This window comes from Erythrolamprus reginae, chromosome 8, assembly GCF_031021105.1.
Source record: "Erythrolamprus reginae isolate rEryReg1 chromosome 8, rEryReg1.hap1, whole genome shotgun sequence".
In the NCBI taxonomy this organism is placed as follows: domain Eukaryota; kingdom Metazoa; phylum Chordata; class Lepidosauria; order Squamata; family Dipsadidae; genus Erythrolamprus; species Erythrolamprus reginae.
The window spans coordinates 17,355,243-17,381,975 of NC_091957.1; the positions used below are offsets into that span (position 1 = coordinate 17,355,243).

A 26,733-nucleotide genomic window follows, 5' to 3' on the forward strand; every position below is an offset into this window, starting at 1 on the left:
CAACATTTTAAAACAATGTAATGTAATAACAATTTAAAAACCCCAAATAAATCATTTGTATCCGTGAAAAAACTCATTTTTTTCACATCAATAGCGAGTAGTCAAACAGGCAATGAGCGAGCCTTGTGGTTTTTTCCACTCTTTTATTTAAAATCGGACTTTATTCAAGCAAAAGTACAAAAAATCGGAAAGACAACAAGACATTTTTTTAAAAAAACACACTGAAATTAAAACTTGGCTGTAGAAATCTGGACAGTCATAAGGGGGCAGCAGAGGGTGTGAAAGAAATGTTGGCAGCTTATCTGAAATTTGGCACCACTGTCAACCGAGATGATGAAGACACTTTTTTGCAGGAGAGGCGGGAAATTGTGCATTTTTTAAAGACTGGGGTGGTTTTTTTTACAAAGGTCTGCAAATCCTCTCTTGGTGTTGGAGACCATTATTCCTTGCGAAGTCGACTACGGGTTGTCTTCAACTTAAACCCCTCCCCCCAAATTTTGGTCGCTGAGCAAGACGATGAGTTCTGCTCCATTTTACGAGCTCTCACTGTGGTCGCTCGGTGAGTCGTTAAGTGAATCGCACCATTTCCCTCACTGACTCGTCTCGTTGGAAGGTCACAAGATGAGATCGTGCGACTCCGGGGACGTGGAGACCCGTCGTAAGTGTGAGTCGGTTGCTAAACGTCAGAATTTTGATTGCACGACGACGGGGAAATGCGGTCGCAAGTGCGAGGACCAGCCCTAAGTCACCTTTTTTTTAAAAAAAAATTCAGCACCGTCGCGACATCGGCTGTCACTAAAAGAAAAGTTCTCAAGACCATTTCATGCCAGCGTCCTGGACGCTAAGCGGGAGGGGCTTTCCGCTGCAGGGGTCCATGAAGTCCGAACTGTCTTCAACCTCCACTGCGATTGGCCGGCCGGATTCTCTCTCTCTGGGGGTCTCTTCCTGCGAGAGTGGGGGGTCCACGGGGCATCCGGTTTCGGCCAACCCCGAGGGCTCCAAGGCCGGCAAGTGGGCGCTGCCATTGCAGATGCTGACGACGCAGCTCACGTTGACGTGGGTCTTCCCGTTTCCGACGAGCCCTGCTGGGAAAGGAAGGGATGTGTTATAAAGAAGGGTGGGAGGGAGGGAAGGAGAAAGAGGGGGGGAGAGAAAGAAAAATGGCAGAGAAAGAGAAGAAGGAAGGAAGAAAAAGAAAGAAAGAAAGAATGAAAGAAAAGAATGGGAGAGAAAAAACAAACAAAAAGGGAGAGAAAGAAAAACAAGAAGGAAATAAGGAAGGTAGGAAGGAAGTGGAGGAAGAAATTGGGAAAGAGAGAAAGAAATAAAAAGAGGGAGAGGAAAGAAGGAAGGGAGGGAGGGAGAGAAAGAAAATGGGAGAGAAAGAAGAAGGAAGGAAGGAAGGAAGGAGCAGAGAGAAACAGAATGGGAGAAAAAAAAGAAAGAAGGAAGGAAGGAAAGGGAGGAAGGAAGAAGAAAGAAAGAAAGAAAAAGAAAGGGAAAGAAAGGGAGAGAAAGAGGGAGGGAGAGAAGAAAGAAGGAAGGGAGGGAGGGGGAGAAGAAGTGGGAAAGAAAAAAGGCAGAGAAAAAGGAGGGAAGGGAAGAAAGAAATAAAGAAAGAAAAAGAGAGAAAGAAAAAAGAGAAGGAAGGAAAGAAAGAAAAAAGACAGAAAGAAAGGAAGGAGGGAGGGAGGAAGGAAGGAAGGAAGGAAGGAAAGGAGAATATTTGTAGCTCAGCGTTGAAATGAGAGGTGCCTAGTGGTTTTCTTGCAGACGTTTCATGACCCCACAAGGTAACATCATCAGGGATAAGGCTGTTAGTACCACGGTCGCCCTGATGACGTTACCTAGTTTGGCTCATGAAATGTCTGTGAGAAAACTATCAGGTTCCAAGACCACCAAGCACCCCACAGATTTCTTCCTCTTCCTCCTCCTGCTCCTCCTCTTCTTCCTCCTCCACGCCACCATCCCAACACACCCCTTCCCGCACAGATGACGTTCCCTAGTGTGGCCACGAAACATCTCTGAGACAAGCTCGGGGCACACAAAGGGCCCCACCATCCATCCTGCCCCGATGTGGACCTACCACCCCACAAATGGAGCTCCGATCTAACCCCCCAGAGGGTCTTACTTGAGTCCGCCGTGCTGCAGCACGATTGGTCCATCGCGGATCTCTGTTGAACGTGGTCCGTTTCCACCTTGGCGGGGTCTCCGTTGCAGATTCTGTTACTATTTTCGGCTGAGCCGTCCCAAAAACTGGATGGAGACGTCTGCAAGAGGCTGTCCTTTTCCTGCCCTACAGCCGTGGGCTCTTGGGGCCACTTGACCGGGAACTTTTCGGCTGGCGAAAATGGCTGGAAGGAAAATGGAGAAGTTAGAACATCATTGGTGGATCGATCCGGCAGGACCCCAGACCCATTTTTTTCTGTCCAAATTTTGATTGACAAATCTCAAGGAGTCTGCACTCACCTGTTTTTTCGCCTCCCACAGGGGGACGCACTTTTGACCTGCCAGAATGTGAGAAAATTCATTATTGGTATTTTGGTGCAACTGCTACGATAACATCCAGCCACTAGATGGCGGCGTTTGTAAATTTGGATTTACTACTCTATGCTCCTTTGTTCTAAATCAGCAGTTCTCAACCTGTGGTTCACAGCCAGGGGTGGATGGCCATTACCGCCGCTACCAGGGTGCTGTGTGGATAGCTTCAGTTGTCTTACATGCCCATGGTGTATGCACAAGAACTAAAAACACACTGAAATATCACGAGGGAGCACACGCGGGCTTGAGATTTTGGTGATTGCTTTGCTTCCGCGTATGTGCTAAAATCTCTCACACAAGATTTTGTTTCCGTGCATGTGCCAAAATCTCACAGACACGTGCGTCCCTTCGCAAGATTTTGTTTCCATGCACAAACCAAAATCTCAGACTCGGACATAGCCTCACAAGATTTTGTTTCCATGCATGCACCAAAATCTCTCTCACACACGCGTTCCCTCGCAAGCTTTCCCTTTTGAGCATGCGCGCAAAGCAAAAAATACAAAAAATTGGGGGAAAATGCTAGATAGATCGCAGTTGCGTGTAAATGGCACTATCTGGCAGCCGCTAATGGTGCGCAGCCCACACCGGTAGCAACCCACTAATGTTTGCGATCCCTTTGGGGGACAAATGACCCTTTCATACACACACACACACACACACACACACACACTGCTCAAAACAATAAAGGGAACACTCAAAGAACACACCCTAGATCTGAATGAATGAAATATTCTCTTTGGATATTTCATTTGTACAACTATTCCATCTGCACAACGTGAAATTGATTGTCAATTAGGACTGCTTCCTAAGTGGACAGTTTGATTTCACAAAAGTTTGATTTACTCAAAGTTATATTCTGTTTTTTAAGAGTTCCCTTTATTATTGTATGAAAGGGCCATGGCATTAGGAGAACCACTGATCCAAGTAAACATTCCTGTTACAGTTAAGCAGTTAAGCAGTAAAGCACATGGTGATTGTACACTCCATTTGATCTTTAGTGGAGGCAAGCCATTCCATTGGAACAATTAATCGGAGCAAATTGATTTTTATTTAAAACCATAACAATAATGAAATAACACACCAAGGGAAGTCTCCCATTCTGTCTTCTTCTCCCCCTCCCCAATTTAGAGCCTTAACTTACCACTTTTTCTAAAGACGATGAAACAAATGAGGATCACCAGCACCACCGGAATTGCCGTCATGCCAACGATCCGCCCTAGAGACAGAGATACAAATTCACAGTTAGGAGGACCAAGCGGTGCTAAGAAACTGCATTTTTCACTGGCCTCCTCGGTTCCAGGAAGCTGGAAGAAAAATGGGTTAAAAACCAGTGGAAATTCTTTGGGGAAGTTTTCGGGTTATTGTATTACAGGATATCGCTGCGGAACCTCTAAACGGCCACAAGAGGGCAGCAGTGAGACATCATCCTTTCCTGATTAATTTACAGTAATTTAATCTAATTTAATTTAATTGATTTATAAGCAGCCAAACTCCTTCCAGATTCTGTCATCTCAGGTTGTCCTAATTCCGCCAGCATCTCTGGGGAATTCTGGGAGTTGAAGTCTACAAGTTTTAAAAGTGGCTAACTGGGGAATCCTGGGAGTTGAAGTCCACAAATCTTAACCTGACTGGGGAATTCTGGGAATTGAAGTCCACAAGTCTTAAAATGACTGGGGAATTCTGGGAGTTGAAGTCCACAAATCTTAACCTGACTGGGGAATTCTGGGAATTGAAGTCCACAAGTCTTAAAAAGACTGGGGAATTCTGGGAGTTGAAGTCCACAAATCCTAACCTGACTGGGGAATTCTGGGAATTGAAGTCCACAAGTCTTAAAAAGACTGGGGAATTCTGGGAGTTGAAGTCCACAAATCTTAACCTGACTGGGGAATTCTGGGAATTGAAGTCCACAAGTCTTAAAAGGACTGGGGAATTCTGGGAGTTGAAGTCCACAAATCTTAACCTGACTGGGGAATTCTGGGAATTGAAGTCCACAAGTCTTAAAATGACTAGCTGGGGAATTCTGGGAGTCGAAGTGTATAAGTCTTACAGTGACTGACTAGGGAATTCTGGGAATCGAAGTCCACAAGTTTTTAAAGTGGTAACTGGGAGGGGGGATTCTTTCCGGCATTTTTTTCTCTCGTTTGGTCGAGTTTCTGGGATTGTGCATGTGGTTGCCATCTTATTTTTGGCTTTAAAAAAAAATTGTTGGATTTTTTTTGGGGGCACACCCGTATGCGTGTATAGCGACCCACTGGTGATCTCATGATGATGTCATGGAATCGGCTCGGTTGCTGTGCTGGTCTGTGGGCACCATCTTTTTTAAAAAAAATTTCAGATTTTTTTTTGGGGGGGGGGTGAGAATTTTTTCCTGGCGTTCCCCCCCCCCTTCCTTCACATGTGCAGAAGCCAAGTTTCTGGGACTCTGCATGTGGTCACCATCTTATTTTCAGCTTTTAAAAAAAATGGATATTTTTTTTTTTTGCCACCATGTATGCGCATGTGTGGAAAGTGGTCTTATCGTTGCAAAGTTTGGAGATGAACTTTTCCTCTAAACCAAACCCACGTTTGAAACACAAATGCCAATCATTATTGTTTTCTGTACTGCATTTTGTGAGCCGCCCGGGGTCTTCAGAGAGGGGCGGCATACAAGTCTAATTAATAGTAATAATAATAATAACAACAACAACAACAACAATAACAACAATAATAGTAATAGTAGTAGTAGAAACATAGAAGATTGAAACATAGAAGATTGACGGCAGAAAAAGACCCCACGGTCCATCTAGTCTGCCCTTATACTATTTCCTGTATTTTATCTTAGGATGGATATATGTTTATCCCAGACATGCTTAAATTCAGTTACTGTAGATTTACTGACCACGTCTGCTGGGAGTTTGTTCCAAGCATCTACTGTTCTTTCAGTCAAATAATATTTTCTCACGTTGCTTCTGATCTTTCCCCCAACTAACCTCAGATTGTGCCCCCTTGTTCTTGGGTTCACTTTCCTATTAAAAACACTTCCCTCCTGAACCTTATTTAACCCTTTAACATATTTCAATGTTTCGATCATGTCCCCCTTTTCCCTTCTGTCCTCCAGACTATACATTGATTAATAATATAGTAATAATAATAATAATAATAATAATAATAATAATAATAATAATTTTCTCTCTTGCTCACCCGTCTGTGCCGATGGATCGTGTTGGTGGAAAGTCGGCCTCTCGGTCCCAACTCGGGACGGTAGCTCCTTTCTAGCTGTTGTAAGTGGCGGTGAAGTTCTTAGTTGCGGAGATGTTGTCCCGGCTCGAACCTTCTCACCTGGACGGCCACAAACGGTGTCGTGGGTACCGTTGCCAGGAACATGGACCGGTTGACATCTTAAGGAGGGGAAGAAAAATAAATAATAATTTTAAAAACAACAACAACAAAAGAACCCCATCAACACCAAACACCTTCCTTATAGTCTTTAGTTTTCTTGTTTGATGTTGATGTTTTTGTAAATGCATTTGTAGTGTTATGTATATGTTTTTTCTTTTCTTTTTGCCTTTTTCTTTTCTTGTTAATGTTTGTATGTTTATATTTAAAATTTTAAACTCTAATAAAAACTATCTTTTAAAAAAATTAAAATTAAAAAACAACAACGGCGGCCGAAATCAAGGAGTTGAAATAAAAGCAAACCTGGCTTGAGGACTTTCCAGTTGTGGTCGCTTGTTGTGCGGAACGTGACATTTTTTATGACACAACTTTCCTTATGCTCAGAAAGTTCAAGGGGACTTTGTGGTTCTTAAGAGGATGGAGGTGTTTCCAGTAAGGAGGCGAGGTATTGTATCTAGAGGTCATCCTTCCCAACCCCTGGGGTGCTGTACTAGTGTTGAGTTGCGAATTTTTATTCTATTTTCTCTTCACTTCTCTTCTCTGTCTTCTATTTTCTCCTCTATCCTCTTCAATTTTCTTCTTCTCTTCTCTTCTCCTCTATTTTCTATTCTATTTTCTCTTCTCTTCTCTGTCTTCTATTTTCTCTTCTATCCTTTTCAATTTTCTTCTTCTCTTCTCCTCTATTTTCTATTCTATTTTCTCTTCTCTTCTCTGTCTTCTATTTTCTCTTCTATCCTTTTCAATTTTCTTCTTCTCTTCTCTATTTTCTGTTCTATTTTCTCTTCTCTTCTCTGCCTTCTATTTTCTCTTCTATCCTCTTCAATTTTCTTCTTCTCTTCTCTTCTCCTCTATTTTCTATTCTATTTTCTCTTCTCTTCTCTGTCTTCTATTTTCTCTTCTATCCTCTTCAATTTTCTTCTTCTCTTCTCCTCTGTTTTCTATTCTATTTTCTCTTCTCTTCTCTGTCTTCTATTTTCTCTTCTATCCTCTTCAATTTTCTTCTTCTCTTCTCTTCTCCTCTGTTTTCTATTCTATTTTCTCTTCTCTTCTCTGTCTTCTATTTTCTCTTCTCTTCTCTTCTCTTCTATTTATTTATTTATTTATTTATTTATTTATTTATTTATTTATTTATTTATTTATTTATTAATTACTTAGATTTGTATGCCGCCCCTCTCTGAAGACTCGGGGCGGCTCACAACACGTGGAAACAAATCATAAATAATCTGACAATTTAAAATATTAAAGATTTTAAAAAGACCCCATATACTAACAGACATAAACACAAGCATACCATACATAAATTAGACATGCCCAGGGGAAGATGTTTCAGTTCCCCCATGCCTGACGGCAAAGGTGGGTTTTAAGGAGTTTACGGAAGGCAGGAAGAGTAGGGGCAGTTCTAATCTCCGGGGGGAGTTGGTTCCAGAGGGCCGGTGCCGCCACAGAGAAGGCTCTTCCCCTGGGGCCCGCCAACCGACATTGTTTAGTTGACGGGACCCGGAGAAGGCCCACTCTGTGGGACCTAATCGGTCGCTGGGATTCGTGCGGCAGGAGGCGGTCTCGGAGATATTCTGGTCCAGTGCCATGAAGGGCTTTATAGGTCATAACCAAAACTTTGAATTGTGACCGGAAACTGATCGGCAGCCAATGCAGACTGCGGAGTGATGGTGAAACATGGGCATACCTAGGTAAGCCCATGACTGCTCTCGCAGCTGCATTCTGCACGATCTGAAGTTCTATCCTCTTCAATTTTCTTCTTCTCTTTTCTTCTCCTCTATTTTCTATTCTATTTTCTATTCTACCCTATCCCATTATATTTTCCCTTCTCTTCTCTTGTTTCTCTTCTCTTTTCTTGTTCTCTTCTAGTCTCTCTCCTCTCCTCTCTCTTCCTCTGTTATCTATTCTATTTTCTATCCTATCCCATCCCATTTTCTTCTTCTCTTCTATTTTATCTTCTATTTTCTTCCACTTTCTTCTCTTCTCTTCTAGTCTCTCTTCTCTTCTCTCTCCTCCTCTGTTTTCTATTTTCTATTCTATCCTATCTCATTTTTTTCTTCTGCTCCCTTCTCTCCTCTCCTCTATTCTATTCTACTCTATTTTTTCTGTATTCTATTCTTTTCTGTTCTGTTCTATTTCTTATTCTATTCTATTCTATTCCTTTTTCTGTTCTGTTCTATTCTATTTCTATTGTATTCCCTTCTATTTTCTATTTTCTATTTTCTATTTTCTATTTTCTATTTTCTATTTTCTATTTTCTATTTTCTATTTTCTATTTTCTATTTTCTATTTTCTATTTTCTATTTTCTATTTTCTATTTTCTATTTTCTATTTTCTATTTTCTATTTTCTATTTTCTATTTTCTATTTTCTATTTTCTATTTTCTATTTTCTATTTTCTATTTTCTATTTTCTATTTTCTATTTTCTATTTTCTATTTTCTATTTTCTATTTTCTATTTTCTATTTTCTATTTTCTATTTTTTTTAATTATTTTCTATTTTCTATTTTCTACATTTTACATTCTACATTCTATATGCTATATTTATCATAATTCGGGTCCGTACCGAATTTTGCGGTGTTCGGTATGCCGAACCCAAACCCGATTTTTTTTCAAAGTTGTGGGGTTGTGTTCGGCATTCGGAGCTTTGACGTCACCGGCAGGTTGCTAAGGATGCCAAGGTGATCACTTCCTGGATTCCAGGAAGTGATCACCTTGGCGTCCTTAGCAACCTGCCAGTGACATCAAAGCTCCACCCCTGGAATCTCTTCATGGGAAGGATTCCCCGTTCGGGTTCAAGTTCGGGTTCGGTTTGGACTCAGCCGAATTTTGCGTAAAGTTCGTCCGAACTTGCAGAACCCGAACACTGTTGGGGTCGCCCATCACTAGCTATAGTCTATTCTAAATAATAAAGAATTTGATGGCTTGGAGGTGCACAAGAGTTATTGTAGTTTTTAATTTTTTCCCTGCAAGGGTTTCAAAGCAGGCTCCTTGCCTCTGCCCAAAGCTCTGTATAAACCACACGACCACAAACTTACATCCGGTGAGGGGTGCAGATATTCTGGTGGGACTCATGGTTGGAGAAGGTCCCCGGTTGGCACGGGGCGCATTCCACATCCGTTTCTCTCGTGCCTGCAAAAGAAACGAGAAGTGTTCCAAAACACAGTCGGGGAAGGAGTGCCGAGAGGAAATGGCCTGCGAAGTTGGACAGACGCTTTGGAGCCCACCAGAAATAAATAAATAATTTTTTAAAAATTTTAAAAATGAAAAAAAAAGCCCGTCTCTCTGGAAACACAACAATGTGAGGAAATCAGGGACACACAATGTAGAAAAAAAAGAGAGAGAGAGAGTGAGGGTGAAAGGGCAACACAACAGCCTCCTACCTCAGGAGGGAATCAGAACAGAAAGGCGTGATAGAATGGATTTTCTTTTTTATAATTATTAATATATGAATATATACATCTTTCCTCCTTTCGAGATGTAAGTTTATATTTATTGTTATTCGTAAGTTTTTTTTCTTTTTGTTTTGTTTTTTCATTTATTATTTGGTTGTTTGTATATATGTTTCTTTATGATTTGTTAATGTTTTTAAATAATTTCAATAAAACACATTTTTTAAAAAAGGAATAGAATAGAATAGGACTAGAGGAATAGAATTAGGACTAGAGAATAAAATAGGAATAAGGAATAGATAGGATAGCATAGGATAGGAGAATAAGGAATAGAATAGAAGTAGGAACTGAGAATAGAATAGAATAGAATAGAATAGGACTAGAGGAATAGAATTAGGAATAGAGAATAAAATAGGAATAAGGAATAGATAGGATAGCTTAGGATAGGATAGGAGGAATAAGGAATAGAATAGAAGTAGGAACAGAGAATAGAATAGAATAGAATAGGACTAGAGGAATAGAATTAGGAATAGAGAATAAAATAGGAATAAGGAATAGATAGGATAGCATAGGATAGGAGAATAAGGAATAGAATAGAAGTAGGAACAGAGAATAGAATAGAATAGAATAGAACAGAATAGGAATAAGGAATAGAACAGAACAGAACAAATAGGAATAGGAACAGGATAGCATAGGATAAGTTTAAGTTTATTGGATTTACAGTGTTCCCTTGATTTTCGCAGGGGATGCGTTCTGAGACCGCCTGCGAAAGTCGAATTTCTGTGAAGTAGAGATGCGGAAGTAAATATTCTATTTTTGTCTATGAACAGTATCACAAGCCATCCCTTAACACTTTAAACCCCTAAATTACCATTTCCCATTCCCTTAGCAACCATTTAGATTATTACTCACCAGGGTTATTTATTAAAGTTTATTAAAAAATATATTTATTAAAGGCGGACAAAAGTTTGGCAATGACATATATGACGTCATCGGGCGGGAAAAACTGTGGTATAGGGGAAAAAACACGAAGTATTTTTTAATTAATACTTTTGAAAAACCGTGGTATAGACTTTTTGCGAAGTTTGAATCCACGAAAATCGAGGGAACACTGTATATACCGCCCCTCTCCGAGGACTCAGGGCGACTTACAACATATAAAAAGAAAGATAGGATTGGATAGGATAGAAATAAAGAATAGGAATAGGACAAAACAGAACAGAAATAAAAATAGGAATAAGAATAGGAATGGAATGGAATAGAATAATAATGGAATGAAGAATAGAACAGAATAGAAATTAGGAATAGGAATAGGAATGACTAGACTAGAATTACAGAGTTGGAAGGGACCTTGGAGGTCATCTAGTCCACCCCCCTCCTGAGGCAGGAAACATCATTGGTTTGATGGTTTAATGAGCCTCTTGTTTGTTTATTTGCCGCCTTCTCCAGCGTTATTTCAAGAGCCTCTCCAACATCAAAGTTCAAAAAGCATAAAAAGTTCTTCCGTCTTCCTTTCCGTTTTGTTTTTTTTCCCAAAGTCCAACTTTTGCTTTCACGGAGTCTCCCCGGAGAGTCCTACACACACACACACACACACACACACTTACACCATTGTAATCTTCTGGACTCTCACCCTGAAACACTTGGGGCGGATAAAACCTCAAGTGACTCTCAACCTGGTGTAACATTTCTTCAAAGCAAGGTTTTAGAGACCGGTTGGAGGGCTTTTATCACATTTTTCTCTGCCTATTTTGTAAACCGATCGGAGTTGCCACCGATCGGCATGGAGCATAGATTTGATAAATATGTACTACTGATGTTTTTTTCCCAAGTGTCTAGGACTGTGTGATGTATTTTTGTATGATGCGCGCAGATCCAACTACAGTGGCCTTTTGCAATACTGTATTATTATTATTATTATTATTATTATTATTATTATTATTATTATTAATTAGATTTGTGTGCCACCCCTCTCCGTAAATAATAATTATTTATTATTCTCCCATTCCTTTCATTTTTCCTGCCCCGGCAACAACTTTATTCCTACAGGCAGTCCCCGAACTTACGCCGACTTCATCTAGTGACAGTTCTAAAGTTATAACAGCTCAGAAAAAAAAAGGGACCGGATCCAACTACAGTGGCCTTTTGTAATACTCTATTATTATTATTATTATTATTATTATTATTATTATTATTATTATTATCATCATCATCATCATCATCATCATCATCATCACAGCAAACGAGATTGATATGCTGGCTTTCGTATCACAATATCACAAATCAAACATTTCCCAAGCATCTAAGGCTGTATTATTATTATTATTATTATTATTATTATTATTATTATTATTATCACAGCAAACGAGATTGATATGCTGGATTTCGTATCACAATATCACAAATCAAACATTTCCCAAGCATCTAAAGCTGTATTATTATTATTATTATTATTATTATTATTATTATTATTAATATCATCATCATCAACATTATCAATATTATTAAATCTGTGGCCGTAAAATCGAGGACTGCCTGTCTAACCAGTTGAACTCCAGCCCATTCAGCCCAGCTAATTTCTTTGGAGATCTAAAAATTTTTAAACCCAAAGTTTGCTTGGCTAACGTCCCACCGTCTGTCTTTGTGCCAAACGTTCCCTGCCTTTTCCTGCCTTTCTGTAAAACTTCCTCCCCCCCCCCCCGTTGATAAAATTGTGTGACTCAGGAAGGCCACGCAAAATTCTTATCTCGCTGCGAGGTTTTTGCTTTAATTAATCTTTGCTCTCTGAGCCTGGCTGCTTTCTTGAAGACGTTTCAGGAGCGAGCTAAGTAATGTTATCAGTGCTTAGGATGGAGTGAGGTTTGTAGAAGAGGAGGAGGGGGAGGAGGAGGAAGAAGAAGAGGAGGAGGAGGAAGATGGGGAGGAGGGGGAGGAAGAGGAGGAGGAGGAAGAGGAGGGATTGAAGAAGGGGGAAGAGGAGGAATAGGAAGAGAAGGAGGAGGAGGAAGAGAAGGAGGAGGAAGAAGAGGAGGGGAAGAGGAGGAGGAGGAGGAGAATCAGAAGGAGGAAAAGGAGGAGGAGAAATAGGAAGAGAAGGAGGAGGAGGAAGAGAAGGGGGAAGAGGAGGAAGAGGAGGAGGAGGAAGAGGAAGAGAAGGAAGAGGAGGAAGAAGAAGAAGAGGAGAAAGGGAGGAGGAAGAAGAGGAGGAACAGGAAGAGGAGGAGGAGGAGGAAGAGAAGGAGAGGGAAGAGGAGGAAGAGGAGGTAGAGGAAGAGAAGGAGGAGGAGGAAGAGAAGGAGAGGGAAGAGGAGGAAGAGGAGGTAGAGGAAGAGAAGGAGGAGGAGGAAGAGAAGGAGAGGGAAGAGGAGGAATAGGAAGGAGGAGGAGGAAGAAGAAGAGGAAGAGGGGAGGAGGAAGAAGAGGAGGAGGGGAAGAGAAGGAGGAAGAGGAGAAAGAGAAGGAGGGGGAAGAGGAGGAATAGGAAGAGAAGGAGGAGGAGGAAGAAGAGGAGAAGGAGGAAGAAGGGGAGGAGGAGGAGGAAGGAGAGGAAGAAGAGGAGAAAGCGAGGAGGGGGAAGAGGAGGAGAGGAGGAGGAGAATGGGAAGAGAAGAAAAGGAGGAGGAAGAGGAGGAGAATGAAGTTACTCAATGGAAGGTAGCGAAAGAGAAGGAAGTAGGAGGATTCGGCCGAGAAGGCAGGAAAGAAGACAGAAGGATGGTGGGAGAAGGTGTGGAGTGAGACCAGGAGCTGAATCTAGACTGATCACCTGTCCAAAAGATAGGGGCGATGTGATAAATATAAAGGAGAGTATTTTTTTTCTCTTTTACTAGTATCATATGTATAAATATTATATCTTTAAATACCACTAATATGTACTTGACAAAACAAATAAATAAAATAAATAAAAATATTTACAAAATACAGTATATAACTCTGTCATCGTGTATGTTTTGTGAGATATATGCATAGCCTTCGAAGAGGACGGCATACACATCTAATTAAACAACAACAACAATAATAATAACAACAATTGATATTTGTATGAATATGAAATGAAAAATAAAATAAAAAACTTTCTTTAAAAAAACCAATAACCAAGCTCAGAGGGTACCAAGAACCCCACGGTCCTCCTCTTTCTCCTCCCCTTCCTCCTCCTAGCCCTGATGGCATCACCTAGCTGGGTCACGAAACGTCTGCAACAAACCCATCGAGATCCGAGACTCCTGACCCCCCTCTAAGGGACTCCCCGTTTCCACCCCACAGCTGCCAACATCCCTCTTTATCGGTAGACTTTCCAAACCAAGATCTCGCTGTCCTCCAACCTTATTTACAGGTTTACAGATAATTCAAGTTGGAAGAGACCTTGAAGGTCATCTAGTCCAACCCCCCGTTCTACACCATTTCGGATATATGGTGGTCCTCATTTTGCAATATGGCAAGAAACCTTACCCACCACCCCCCCTTTTTTTTTTTAAAGTGTCCCTTTGATGGGCACCGACCTTGCTTCTCAACCTACCTGCTTGCATCACTCCGTAGCCCATCGGGCACTTCTGGTACGGCTGACAATGGTAACATTTCCCGGAGACCAGCGAGCTACAGAAATGGCCTGGCGGACACCAGCACTCTCTGTTTTGGGTGTTCGTGCAGGGTTTTTCTTCCACAAATCCTGGGGTTTTTTTAGGAAAAAAGGGTGTAGATCAACAGAGGTGATATTCAGCCAATTTGGGTGAACTGGTAGAAGCGATCTTGAACTGGTAGTAGCAACCTGGGGCTATGCTGTCCTATTTAGCACGTTTTCAAGCCATGCGGGCGAGCAAAGCACAAGTGTGGAAAGCCCCACGCATGCGCAGAAGCAGGCGCTTGTATTTGCAAACTGGTAGGGAAAGTCAGTGAATACTGGGGGTGGGTTGTTAGGAGGCAGAAGGGGAGCTAAGAAGCGAAGGGGGCAGCTGGAGGAAGATACCGGGGTATCCATCTCTCCTCCTTGTCTCTCTTTCTTCCTCCTGCTCCTCTTCTTCTTCCTTCTCTCCTTCTTTCCCTTCTCTTGTTTTTTCCTCTCCTTTCTTTCTTCCTCCTGCTCCTCATCTTTTCTCCTTTTCCTTCCTCCTTCTTTTCTTTCTCCTGCTTTTTCTTCCCCTTCTCCTTATCTCCTCTTTTCCTCTTTCTTCCTCCTCCTCCTCTCCTCCTTCTCATCTTCTCATCTCGTTCTTTTTCCTTCTCCTGTCCTTCTCTCTTCCTCTCCTCTCTTCTTCCTGCTCCTCTTCTTCTTCTCTCCTTTTTCTCATCTTCCTCCTCCTTTTCCTTCTCCTGTTCTTTCCCCTCCTCTCCTTCTGTCCTCCTCTCCTCTCTTTCTTCCTCCTCCTCCTCCTCTCCTTCTTCTCTCCTTTTTCTCATCTTCCTCCTCCTCTCCTTCTTTTTCCTTCTCCTGTTTTTCTCCTGCTCTCCTTCTCCTGTCCTTCTCTCTTCCTCTCCTCTCTTCCTCCTGTTCCTTTTCTTCTTCTCTCCTTTTCCTCAACTTCCTCCTCCTTTTCCTTCTCCTGTTTTTCTCCCCCTCTCCTTCTCCTCCTCTCCTCTCTTTCTGGCTATGCCCCCTGCCCTCTTTCTTCTTACCTTACCTTCTTTGCATTGTGGCGAGCACCTAAAACAGCGGTCGGCTCGACTCCAGACCGTCTTGAACAATCCTTGCGCGCACTCTACGCATTGTGTGTTGACATCGTTGTTGCATCTCTGATCCACACGGAAACCTGTAACAGAGAAGGGGGGGGGGAAGCCGGCCTCGAATTCGTGTCTGGAAATAAATTTAGGAAACTTTGGCTACCGGTTTGGGAACTGGAGCGCAAATGCGCGCAACGCTTCTGCACATGTGCAGAATATCCATGATGACATCTGGGCAGGTGGGCGGGGCTTCCTGCTGTCGCCGCTACAGGTTCATCCAAACCGGTAGAAAACCCACCACCGGTTCAACCCCAGCGAGATCTCCAGGGTTTGTCAGCCTACCTGGAGGGCATAAACGGCAACATTTGTGGATGTTTCCTTCGTAATATTCTTCACTGAGGTTGTGGCATTGAGACCCCTGGGAGGGGGTGTAAGGCAGCACCTCAGCCTGCAGAAAGGAGACAAAAAAAAGCACGAGGTTGTAGTGAAAAGGCCGATGATCGCATGGGCGAAAAAGTTTGGCTACAACGTACACTTGGCAGACTGGGAGCGAATTTGGGCCAGAAATATCCAACTAACAAAATCAATAGTGTATCAAGAAAATAATAATATAAAATAAGAACATGAGAAGAGCCCTAATGAATCAGGCCAAAGCCCATGGAGTCCAGCATTCTGTGTCCCACAGTGTCCCACCAATTGTCCAGGAAGGAAGGAAGGAAGGAAGGAAGGGAAGGAAGGAAGGAGGAAGGAAGGAAGGAAGGAGGAAGGAAGGAAGGAAGGAAGAGAAGGAAGGAAGGGAAGGAAGGAAGGAAGGAAGGAGGAAGGAAGGAAGGGATGGATGGATGGAAGGAAGGGATGGAAGGAAGGAAGGGAGGGAAGGAAGGGAAGGAAGGAAGGAAGGGAAGGAAGGAAGGAGGAAGGAAGGAAGGGATGGATGGAAGGAAGGAAGGAAGGAAGGGATGGATGGAAGGAAGGAAGGGAAGGAAGGGAGGGGAGGGAGGGAAGGAAGGAAGGAAGGAAGGTAAGGAAGGAAGGAACCTAAGAAGAGCCATCCTGAATCAGGCCAAAGCCCATCGAATCCCACAGTGCCCCCCCAATTGTCCATGGGGACCTTGAGCAGAAAGAGAAGGCAAGACCCTCCCTTTCCCTGGACCCCCAACAAATGGGACCTGAGGGAAACTTGCCTGCCTCAATCAACATAGAGGCAGCATTTGGACATCTGTTTCGATAAGGGAGAGAGAAGGAAGGAAGGAAGGAAGGAAGGAAGGAAGGAAGGAAGGAAGGAAGGAAGGAAGGAAGGAAAGGAACCTAAGAAGAGCCATGCTCAATCAGGCCAAAGCCCATCAAGTCCAGCATTCTGTGTCACACTGTGGCCCACCAATTTTCCATGGGGATCTTGAGCAGAAATAGAAGGCAAGACCCTCCCTTTCCCTGGACCCCCCAAAAATGGGACCCAAGAGAACCCTGCCTGCCTCAACCAACATAGAGGCGGCACATGGACATCTGTTTCAATAACCACCTCTGATACATTTGGCATCCATGAATCTGTCTAATCCTGCCTTGAAGCTATCACGAGTTCTTCTGGAAGAGAATTCCATCAACCAAAGACACTTTGGGTGAATAAATATTTCCCTTGATTTGTTCTCACTTTCTTACCTGTGAGCTTTAGGGAGGGCCCCCTCGTCCTAGTATTGTGTGATAAAGAAAATGATTTTTCTCTATCCGCCTTTTCTATCCCATGCATGATTTTATACACTTCGATCAAGTCACCCCTTCAACGCCGTCTTTCAAGGCAGAAGAGACCAAGGCGTTGCAACCTGGTTTCCTAAGGGAGGGGCTCCATTTCCTTGACCATTCTTGTGGCCCTTTTTTGCACCTTTTCCAGTTCCATTACATTTCCTTCTTGAGGTACAGTAACCAGAACTGTACACAAACAACATAAACAAAATGCATTTGGCCCCAAAAAGATTGGCGAAAATATATTCAAATTCGAATCAGATATGTTGGAAATGCAAAAAAAGAGTGTCAAGGATTAGCTCAATCCTAGGTGATATTTCATTATGTTACCGTAAAAGAAGGATGGAAGCATGTTAAACGGTATTGAATGCTGAGGCATAGGGTGTAAACTGCATTATGGTTCAACCATTTATTTATTTATTTATTTATTCATTCATTCATTCATTCATTCATTCATTCATTCATTCATTCATTCAGTTAGTTAGTCAGTCCAATACGCAATGAGGATTTTAGTGGGTATATACCTATATACACATAGTAAAATACATGATGAAGGTTATAGAGGAGATACTCATAGTAAAATATATCTAGGAAATAATAGAAATGAAGATATAGTAATAGACCATATTAATGAAAGAATAGAAGAAGAGATATAGGAATAGAAGAAAGGTATAGGAGATATAGGAGAGCAATAGGACAGGGGATGGAAGGCACTCTAGTGCACTTGTACTCGCCCCTTACTGACCTCTTAGGAATCTGGATAGGTCAACCGTAGATAATCTAAGGGTAAAGTGTTGGGGGTTTGGGGATGACACTATGGAGTCCGGTAATGAGTTCCACGCTTCGACAACTCGGTTACTGAAGTCATATTTTTTACAGTCAAGTTTGGAGCGGTTAATATTAAGTTTAAATCTGTTGTGTGCTCTTGTATTGTTGTGGTTGAAGCTGAAGTAGTCGCCGACAGGCAGGATGTTGCAGCATATGATCTTATGGGCAATATTTAGATCATGTTTAAGGCGTCTTAGTTCTACGCTTTCTAGGCCCAGGATTGAAAGTCTAGTCTCGTAGGGTCTTCTGTTTCGAGTGGAGGAGTGAAGGGATCTTCTGGTGAAGTATCTTTGGACATTTTCAAGGGTGTTAATGTCTGAGATGCGATATGGGTTCCAAACCTCTCCTTAAAAACCTCCACTCTTGGAGCATTCACAAAATCCGTCCAGGAGATTTCAAAATCTTTAATTGTGGCCTTGAACCCACATCAGGTTTTCTGTCTCCAGAGTGGAGTTGCTTAACAGGAACAATTGCTTCATACTGGGTTTGTCTCTTCCCCCCCCCCCCCCTTACAAAACGTGGTTTCGTTTCGAGCAACGGCAGCTCTTTTTTTCTTGTGCAATTTGCAAAAAAAAGAGAAACCACGTTCTGACGCATCGATTCCTTTTCCGAGGACAAAATTTTTGGCGTTTCTGCACTTAAAAGGTCGACGCTGTGCTTGGCGGCATCACGTCGACGATCAAATCATGGGGACAATTTAAAAAACGAAAAGAAATCGAATCAGCTGAGACAGGGAAACTTGTGGGTCTCACACACAAGTTGCTGATTTCTTGTCTAAGTTTATCCCAATAGTAATTAGCTTGGTTGCTAATAATAATAATAATAATAATAATAATAATAATAATAATAATAATAAATAGTAATAATAGTAATAGTAATAATAGTAATAATAGTAATAATAGTAATAATAATAATAATAATAATAATAATAATATAATAATAATAGTTGACAGTGGCAAAAAACTGGTGGGCTCGTAAGCCTGACAAAGTAGTTGAAAATGAGCAAGCAAAACTACTGTGGGACTTCCAACTTCAGACTGACCGAATTTTGGAAGATAATACACTAGACATCGTGAGTGTGGAGAAAAAGAAAGTATGGATCATCGACATCCCAATCCCAGGAGACAGCAGAATTGAGGAGAAGCAGCTAGAGAAATTTGAGAAATACGAAGATCTGAAGATTGAGCTGCAACGACTCTGGCATAAGCCAGTGAAAGAGATCCCAGTGGTCCTTGGCATATTGGGCGCAGTGGCAAAGGACCTCAGCGGACATTTGAAAACCATCGGAATTGACAAAATCTCCATCTGTCAATTGCAAAAGGCCTCTTTACTGGGATCGGCACATATAATTCGCCGCTACATCACGCAATCCTAGGTGCTTGGGAAGCGCCCGACTGGTGATGAAATACGAAGTCCAGCATAGTGATCTTGTTTGCTGTGTTGTATTGTTGAAATAATAATAATAATGGTAGATGGTAGTTGTGGCACAGGTTCCAATGAAACATAGAGGCACAACGACATGGCCCAGATGCTCTGTTGGAACCTGTGCCACACAATTACCACTTACCAGTGATAAAGAACTGGTGGGATCATAAACCTGAGAAAATAATTGAAAACAAGCATGGCAAAATACTTTGGGACTTTCAAATTCAAACTGAGAAGGTTTTGGAAGACTTCACAATTGTGGAAAAGAAAATACCATACGATGTGACAATCTAATTGATAAAAAACAACAAACTCAGTCGATAGCAGGATCTTAAAATTGAACTACAACGACTCTGGCCTAAACCAGTATAAGTGGTCCCAGTGGTAATGGGCACACTAGGTGCTGTGCCAAAAGACCTCAGCCGGCATTTGAAAACAATAAACATGGATAAAATCACGATCTGTCCATTGCAAAAGGCCACCGTGCTTGGATTTGCGCGCATCATATGAAAATAGATCACACAGTCCTAGACACTTGGGAAGTGTTCGGTTTGTGATATTGCAATACGAAATCCAGCATATCAATCTCGTTTGCTGTATATTACTGTTTTTTGTGAATAATAATAATAATAATAATAATAAATAATAATAATAATAATAATAATAATAATAAACATCACTCTACTAAACAAATAATTCCCTCAACACTGTCAGACTTTCTACTAAATCTGCACTTCTATTCTACTAGTTTTTCTCATCATTCCTTTCACCCATTTCCTCCCATGTTGACTGCATGACTGTAACTTGTTGCTTATATCCTAAGATTTTTATTAATATTGCTTCTTCATTGCTTATTTGACCCCTATGACAATCATTAAGTGTTGTACCACATGATTTCTTGACAAATGTATATTTTATTTTATGTACGCTGAGAGCATATGCACCAAGACAAATTCCTTGTGTGTCCAATCACACTTGGCCAATAAAAAATCTATTCTAGTCTATTCTAATAATAGTAGTAGTAATAATAATAATAATAATAATAATAGTAGTAGTAGTAGTAGTAGCAATAGTAGTCGTAATAATAATAATAGTAGTAGTAGTAGTAGTAATAATAATAATAATAATAATAATAATAATAATAAATACATCACACAATCCTAGACACTTGGAAAGTACAGTATTGGACTTGTGATATTGTGATACAAAATCCAGCATACCAATCTCGTTTGCTAATTATTGTTTTTTGTACATAAAATAATGATGATGATGGCAATAATAATAATAATAATAGTAATAGTAGTAGTAGTAGTAGTAATAATAATAATAATAATAATAATAATGTTCTCCCTTATTTTCAACAATGAATGAGGCATGTTGCACAACAGCTGAAGGAGCTGATGCTGCATTTGGCTGTCTTTCCTTAAAAATATAATTATATATATATATATATTTATAAATTCTTCAACTTCTTCAAATTTGGGTTCCTTAATTTGAATCTCCCAAATTTTGAAGTTCAGCCTCCACCCGTGGCTTGGTGCTACCAGAAAGCAAGAGAGAAGCAAGTGACAGAAGCGACCCAAGAAGAGAAAAAAACCTAGAATTAGGGAGAAATTACAGTCCCTTTCCTCTCTTCTGTGAAACCGACAAAGCTCGTCTCTTTTTGAAAAATTAAAATTAAATTTTTTTGTGGGTGAAGGCCCAATCGATGCTCGGGAGAAACCACGATAAGTTCCAAGTCACGACAACAAAACAATGTCGTTTGGCGGGGCTCAGGGGAAAAGCCTTCTCTGTGGCGGCCCTGGCCCTCTGGAACCAACTCCCCCCCGGAGATTAGAATTGCCCCCACCCTCCTTGCCTTTCGTAAGCTCCTTAAAACCCACCTCTGCCGTCAGGCATGGGAGAATTGAGATATTCTTTCCCCCTAGGCCTTTAAAATTTATGCATGTTATGTTTGTTTGTAGGGATGTTTGGTTTTACAATAAGGGTTTTTTAGTTGTTTTAATATTGGATTTACATGATGTTTTTTATTACTGTTGTTAGCCGCCCCGAGTCTACGGAGAGGGGCGGCATACAAAACCAATAAATAAATAAATAAATAAATAAATAAATAAATAAATAAATAAATAAATAAATAAATAAATAAATAAACAAACAAATAAACAAATAAACAAATAAACAAATAAACAAATAAATAAATAAATAAATAAATAAATAAATAAATAAATAAATAAATAAATAAATAAATAAATAAATAAATAAATAAATAAATAAAGACTTAAACCATGATCTGTTTGGGCAAGCAAATTATTTATAATAAGAAGCGAACTACAGCCCCTTTCCTCTCTTCTGTGAAATTGACAATCTTGTCTGTTTTTGCAAAATAAAAAATAATCTTTTTTGCAGGCGAAGGCCCAATCGATGCTCGGGAGCAACCACGATAAGTTCCAAGTCGTGACAAAGACTTAAACCATGATCTTTTTGGGCAAGCAAATGATTTATAATAAGAAGCGAACTACAGTCCCTTTCCTCCCTTCTGTGAAGTTGACAATCTTGTCTGGTTTTGCAAAATAAAAAATAATCTTTTTTGTGGGCGAAGGCCCAATCGATGCTTAGGAGAAACCACGATACGTTCCAAGTCGTGACAGAGACTTAAACCGTGATCTGTTCTTTATAATAAGAAGCAAGCTACAGTCCCTCTCCTCTCTTCTGTGACAAAGCTCATCTCTTTTTGGAAAATAAAAAAATAATTTGTTTTGTGGGCGAAGGCCCAATTGATGCTTGGGAGAAACCAGGATAAGTTCCAAGTCGCGACAAAGACTTAAACCATGATCTGTTTGGGCAAGCAAACGATTTATAATAAGAGGCGAATTACAGTCCCTTTCCTCTCTTCTGCGAAACCGACAAAGCTCATCTTTCTTTTTGCAAAAATAAAAAATAATAAGGCGTCGGGGCCGCTACAGCTGCCTGTGGCTTTGATTAAAGTTTCCATTGGCCGCAATAACACTGTGGGGTTGTGTGTGTGTTTTTTTTCTTTCCAAAACAGAGCCAAACGGTAAACGTGAGAGTCACACTTTGCCTTCCACAGTGCTCTGAGTCACGCTTCCTGTAACTGTGCACAAATAGTGTCACCACGTAAACCACGTAGGGAGCCTCCGCGAAGGTGCCCATGCCCGAGTCATGTTCACGCGACCTCTTTTTTTCTGGACTTTGCTCTGAATGGAAAGCAACGGAATTATTAATTATTATTATTTATTTATTTACATTCACGGGTTGGGGAACATTTGCCAAGTGGCTCCTGGGGCAAAGCTTGTTCTGAGTTTCCCTTTCTCGCCCTCGTACGCATATCGTAACGCAGTGGGGCTTTGAAACGACACTACAGATTTTTGAGGGGTAGAAAAAAATCAAATCTGCAGACAGACAGAAGACAGATGATAGGTAGGTAGATAGGTAGGTAGGTAGGTAGGTAGGTAGGTAAAGCTGATAGATAGCTACAGAAAGACATAGAAACATGGATGGATGGGTGGACAAAAGAAGGATAGAGAGATGAGAGAAAGAGATGATAGCTAGCTAGCTAGAGATAGATAGAATGAGAAAGAGAGGTAATAGAGAGATAAGAGGTAGATAGATGATAGATATAAATAGATACAGAGAAGTGGGCTAGAAAGATAGATGACAAACAGAGACAGATGATAGCTAGATAGATGATAGAGACAGGATAGATAGATGGATAGATAAATAGATATATAGAGAGAGATAGAGATAGATAGCTAGCTAGCTAGCTAGCTAGCTAGCTAGCTAGATAGATAGATAGATAGATAGATAGATAGATAGATAGATAGATAGATAGATAGATAGATAGAGGATAGATGGATAGATTAGAGATAGATATAGATAGACAGATATGGAGATAGCTGATAGAGATAGACAGACAGGCAGACAGACAGATAGATAGATCTTTCCTCTTTCACTCTTTGTCTCTCTTTATCTTTCCTTTCTTTCTATTACTGTATCTTTCTCTCTCTCTCATCTCTCTCTCTGTCTGTCTGTCTGTGTCTGTCTGTCTGTCTGTCTGTCTATCTATCTATCTAACATTACTATCTATCTATCTATCTATCTATCTATCTATCTATCTATCTATCTATCTATCTATCTATCTATCTATCTACCTACCTACCTACCTACCTACCTACCTACCTATCATCGTCTGCCTGTCTATCATCTATCTATCATCTGTCTGTCTGTCTGTCTCTGTCTATCTACCTAACTATCTATTATCTCTATATCTATCCATCTAAAAGCTTTTTCAATCACAAACGAAAGAGTAAAACCCACGGGGTAGCTGGGTGTGTGTGCTGCTGACTTTTGGACCCATCAAATCAGAGTCTGTTCTCTCTCGATTGAAGAGGAACCCCTGAGGTCATCAAAACCAGGAAGCCTCAAAGAGGAGCAGACTTTGATTAAGGGAAGTGGCCGAGTTTCCCCTTCTCCCAGCTGCGTCAGCAACCACATCGGCTGAGAAAATTCATCCCTTTGCAAGACGAGGCAAAAAGATCAACAACGTGGTCAGAGATGGCCAATTTAGAATCCAAACACATTCTCGGCTAAAACATATAAAGAACGGTTGCAGGAACTGTCTAGTTTAATGCAAAGAAGGACCAGGGGAGACATGATAGCCGTCTTACAATATCTCAGGGGTTGCCACCAAGACGAAGGAGTCAAGCTATTCTCCATAGCCCCTGAGGGTAGAACAAGAAGCAATGGGTGGAAACTAAACAAGGAGAGAAGCAACTGAGAACTAAGGAGAAATTTCCTGACAGTCAGAACGGTTGATCAGTGGAACCGCTTGCCTCCAGAAGTTGTGAATGCTCCAACACTGGAAGTTTTAAAGCAGATGTTGGATAACCATTTATCTGATGTGGTGTAGGGTTTCCTGCCTAAGCAGGAGGTTGGACTAGCAGACCTCCAAGGTCCCTTCCAACTCTTGTTGTTGTTGCTGTTGTTGTTGTTGTTGTTGTTGTTGTTGTTGTTATTATTATTATTATTATTATTTTATTCACAAAAACAGTAATACACAGCAAATTATATGCTGGATATAAGAATTATATGCTGGATTTCATATCACTATTATTATTGTTGTTGTTATTATTATTTATCATCATCATCATCATCATCATCATCATCATCATCATCACCATCATTTTTCACAAAAACCAGTAATACACAGCAAACAAGATTTATATGCTGGATTTCATATCACAATATCACAAGTTGAACACTTCCCAAGCAAGACTGTGTGATGTATTTTTGTATGATGCGTGCAGATCCAAGTACAGTGGCCTTTTGCAATATTTCAATGTTTGTCTTAATTTGAACATTTAATAAAGATTATTTTTAATTTAGGAAAGAAAAGATCACTTATTCTCCAAAGAGCTCCAACACTTGAGAATTTGGAGGGAGATTGGACTGCCATTTAGAAACTTAGAAGACGGATGGCAGAAAAAGACCTCCTGGTCCATCTAGTCTGCCCTTATACTATTTCCTGTATTTGATCTTAGGATGGATCTAGGTTTATCCCAGGCATGTTTCAATTCAGTTCCTGTGGATTGACCAACCATGTCTGCTGGAAGTTTGTTCCAAGCATCTACTACTCTTTCAGTAAAATAATATTTTCTAATGTTGCTTCTGATCTTTCCCCCAACTAAAGTGCCTACAATTTTGTCTAAAATTGTAGGGACTGCTGCAGGGGGTTGGACTAGATGACCTACAAGGTCCCTTCCAACTTGAATTGTCTGCAATCTGTAATCCAAGACAGGAAAAAGAAGCAACAGATGGAAACTAATCAAAGAGATAAGCAACCTGGGACTAAGAAGGAATTTCATGACCAATTAACCAGTGGAACAGCCTGCCACTAGAAGTTATTGATTGATTGATTGGATTTATATGCCAGCTATAATAATAATAATAATAATAATAATAATAATAATAATAATAATAATAATAATATGAGTGCTCCATCACTGGAGGTTTGATCAGAAGAGATTGGACAACCCTTCGTCTCTGAAATGGTATTTAGGGTTTCCTGCCTGAACTGGGGGGGGGGGGGTCAGACTTGAAGACCTCCAAGGGTTCCTTTCAACTCCACAGCAGCCAAAACTAGTAGAAATAGAAATAGACTTAGTAAAAAGTTTGACAGTGTTGAGGGAATTCTTTGTTTAGCAGAGTGATGGCATTCGGGGGGAAAACTGTTCTTGGGTCTAGTTGTCTTGGTGTGCAGTGCTCTGTAGTGATGTTTTGAAGGTAGGAGTTGAAATTTTATATTGTATTTTACGTCTATTTGGCTGTGAGCTGCCCAGAGTCGTCTGGGAGTAAGGTGGCATGTAAGTCCAAATCAATCAATCAATCAATCAATCAATCAGCGGAGGGAGGGAGGAGGGGGGATGAAACCCACCTGCCCTTTAAGAGGGAGTAGTGACAAGGCCCAAATGTCAATGACGCACCACTGTGTTAAAAGTCACCAGCCCAAATCTACCCACTCACACTTTAACATTAGGTAAAGAATATTCTCTTTTTAAATATTCCATTTTTACAACCAACTGCCCTGGGCTGGTTTGAAAGGAGGTCTGCGCAGAATAACAGGGGGGGAAATGGAGCTGGAAGGGATCCTAGAGGTCTTCCAGTCCAACCCTTTGCTCAGGCTCTGAAAGCTCTGAACCATTTGTCCAATTTTTTACTTTAAAAGCATTGGAACATTCACAACTTCTGGTGGCAAGCTGTTCCACTAGTGAACAGTTCTAACGGTCAAAGGCACATATCTGCCTTTCATTCAACCCCATTTAGGAAAAATACAGACCATCCTTGAATTAACCACAGTTCATTTAGTGACCATTGAAGAAAGCGAGGCATGGCTGCCCCCCCCCCTTAACAACCGTCGCACCCTTCAAAAGGTTCCAAATTCAAAACGCCCCGCTAAGGACTCACAATTACGAGGATCCCTTTGGGGTCCAACTAGCCAAGTCAAGATGGGGTGGTGGGGCGTGGGGGTGGGGGTGATGGAATGACAGCCGGCTTCGCTTAAGGAGAGGCTGCGTAACTCAACAACTGCTCTCCAGCGCATTAACCAAGCAATGGGGATGGGTAACACGGGTCCTAACGCGTGTCTCGCTTAGCGACGTCGCTTTGGGGCTCCCTTGTGGTCTTCAAGGGGAGGAACGCAGGGGAAAACAATTTGAAGCCCCTCCAAAAAACAGAGCCCACGCAAAGCCGCGCGGAAAATTTCCCACCCGCGCTAAGTTTCCCCTCACCTTGGAAAGAGAATTTTTCTAACACCCCAAAAACGCGCCCACGTTCACTTTTCTGCGCTGAGTCCGCTCTTTTTTTTGACAGCGTCTGAAAAGCGGTGGGGGGTATTTGAGGAGGGGGCTCGGGAAGGCAGAGCCTCCCTCTCCCGGTTGGGAACGATGAGAGTCAGTATCCATCCATGCCAGCTCCTAAAAGTTCCCGAAACTTTTCTTTTCAACTTAAACTTTTGGCGCCGGCCGATGCGAGCTGTACCCTTCCACCCTATCCCAGGTGAAAGTTCCCCCAGGACAGGAGAAAGTCTTGGGGGAGGGGGAAGGAAGGGATGGGACAGTGGGACGAGGAGGATCAGGGGGTTGCCACTCACCTGCAGGCGCAAGATCTCCAGGGCGCAACAAGCCAGCGCTGCGTAAAGATACCGGCGCGTCTCCATTGCGCTTCGGGGAAGAGCGAAAAGCGAAAGTGCCTTCGGCTTACTCCGACTT

General features: G+C 41.4%; 1 protein-coding gene across 1 annotated transcript; it reads right to left on the minus strand.

The window, feature by feature from the left end:
* Positions 1-732: 732 nt before the first annotated feature.
* On the minus strand, positions 733-26,733 carry TNFRSF1B (TNF receptor superfamily member 1B). Its single transcript, XM_070758237.1, is given in 11 exon segments — positions 733-995; positions 997-1,085; positions 2,132-2,354; positions 2,470-2,507; positions 3,683-3,757; positions 5,722-5,918; positions 8,951-9,044; positions 13,821-13,970; positions 14,920-15,048; positions 15,302-15,407; positions 26,616-26,733. Coding segments are annotated over 11 exon segments (1,341 nt in total). The 5' UTR covers positions 26,682-26,733; the 3' UTR covers positions 733-821.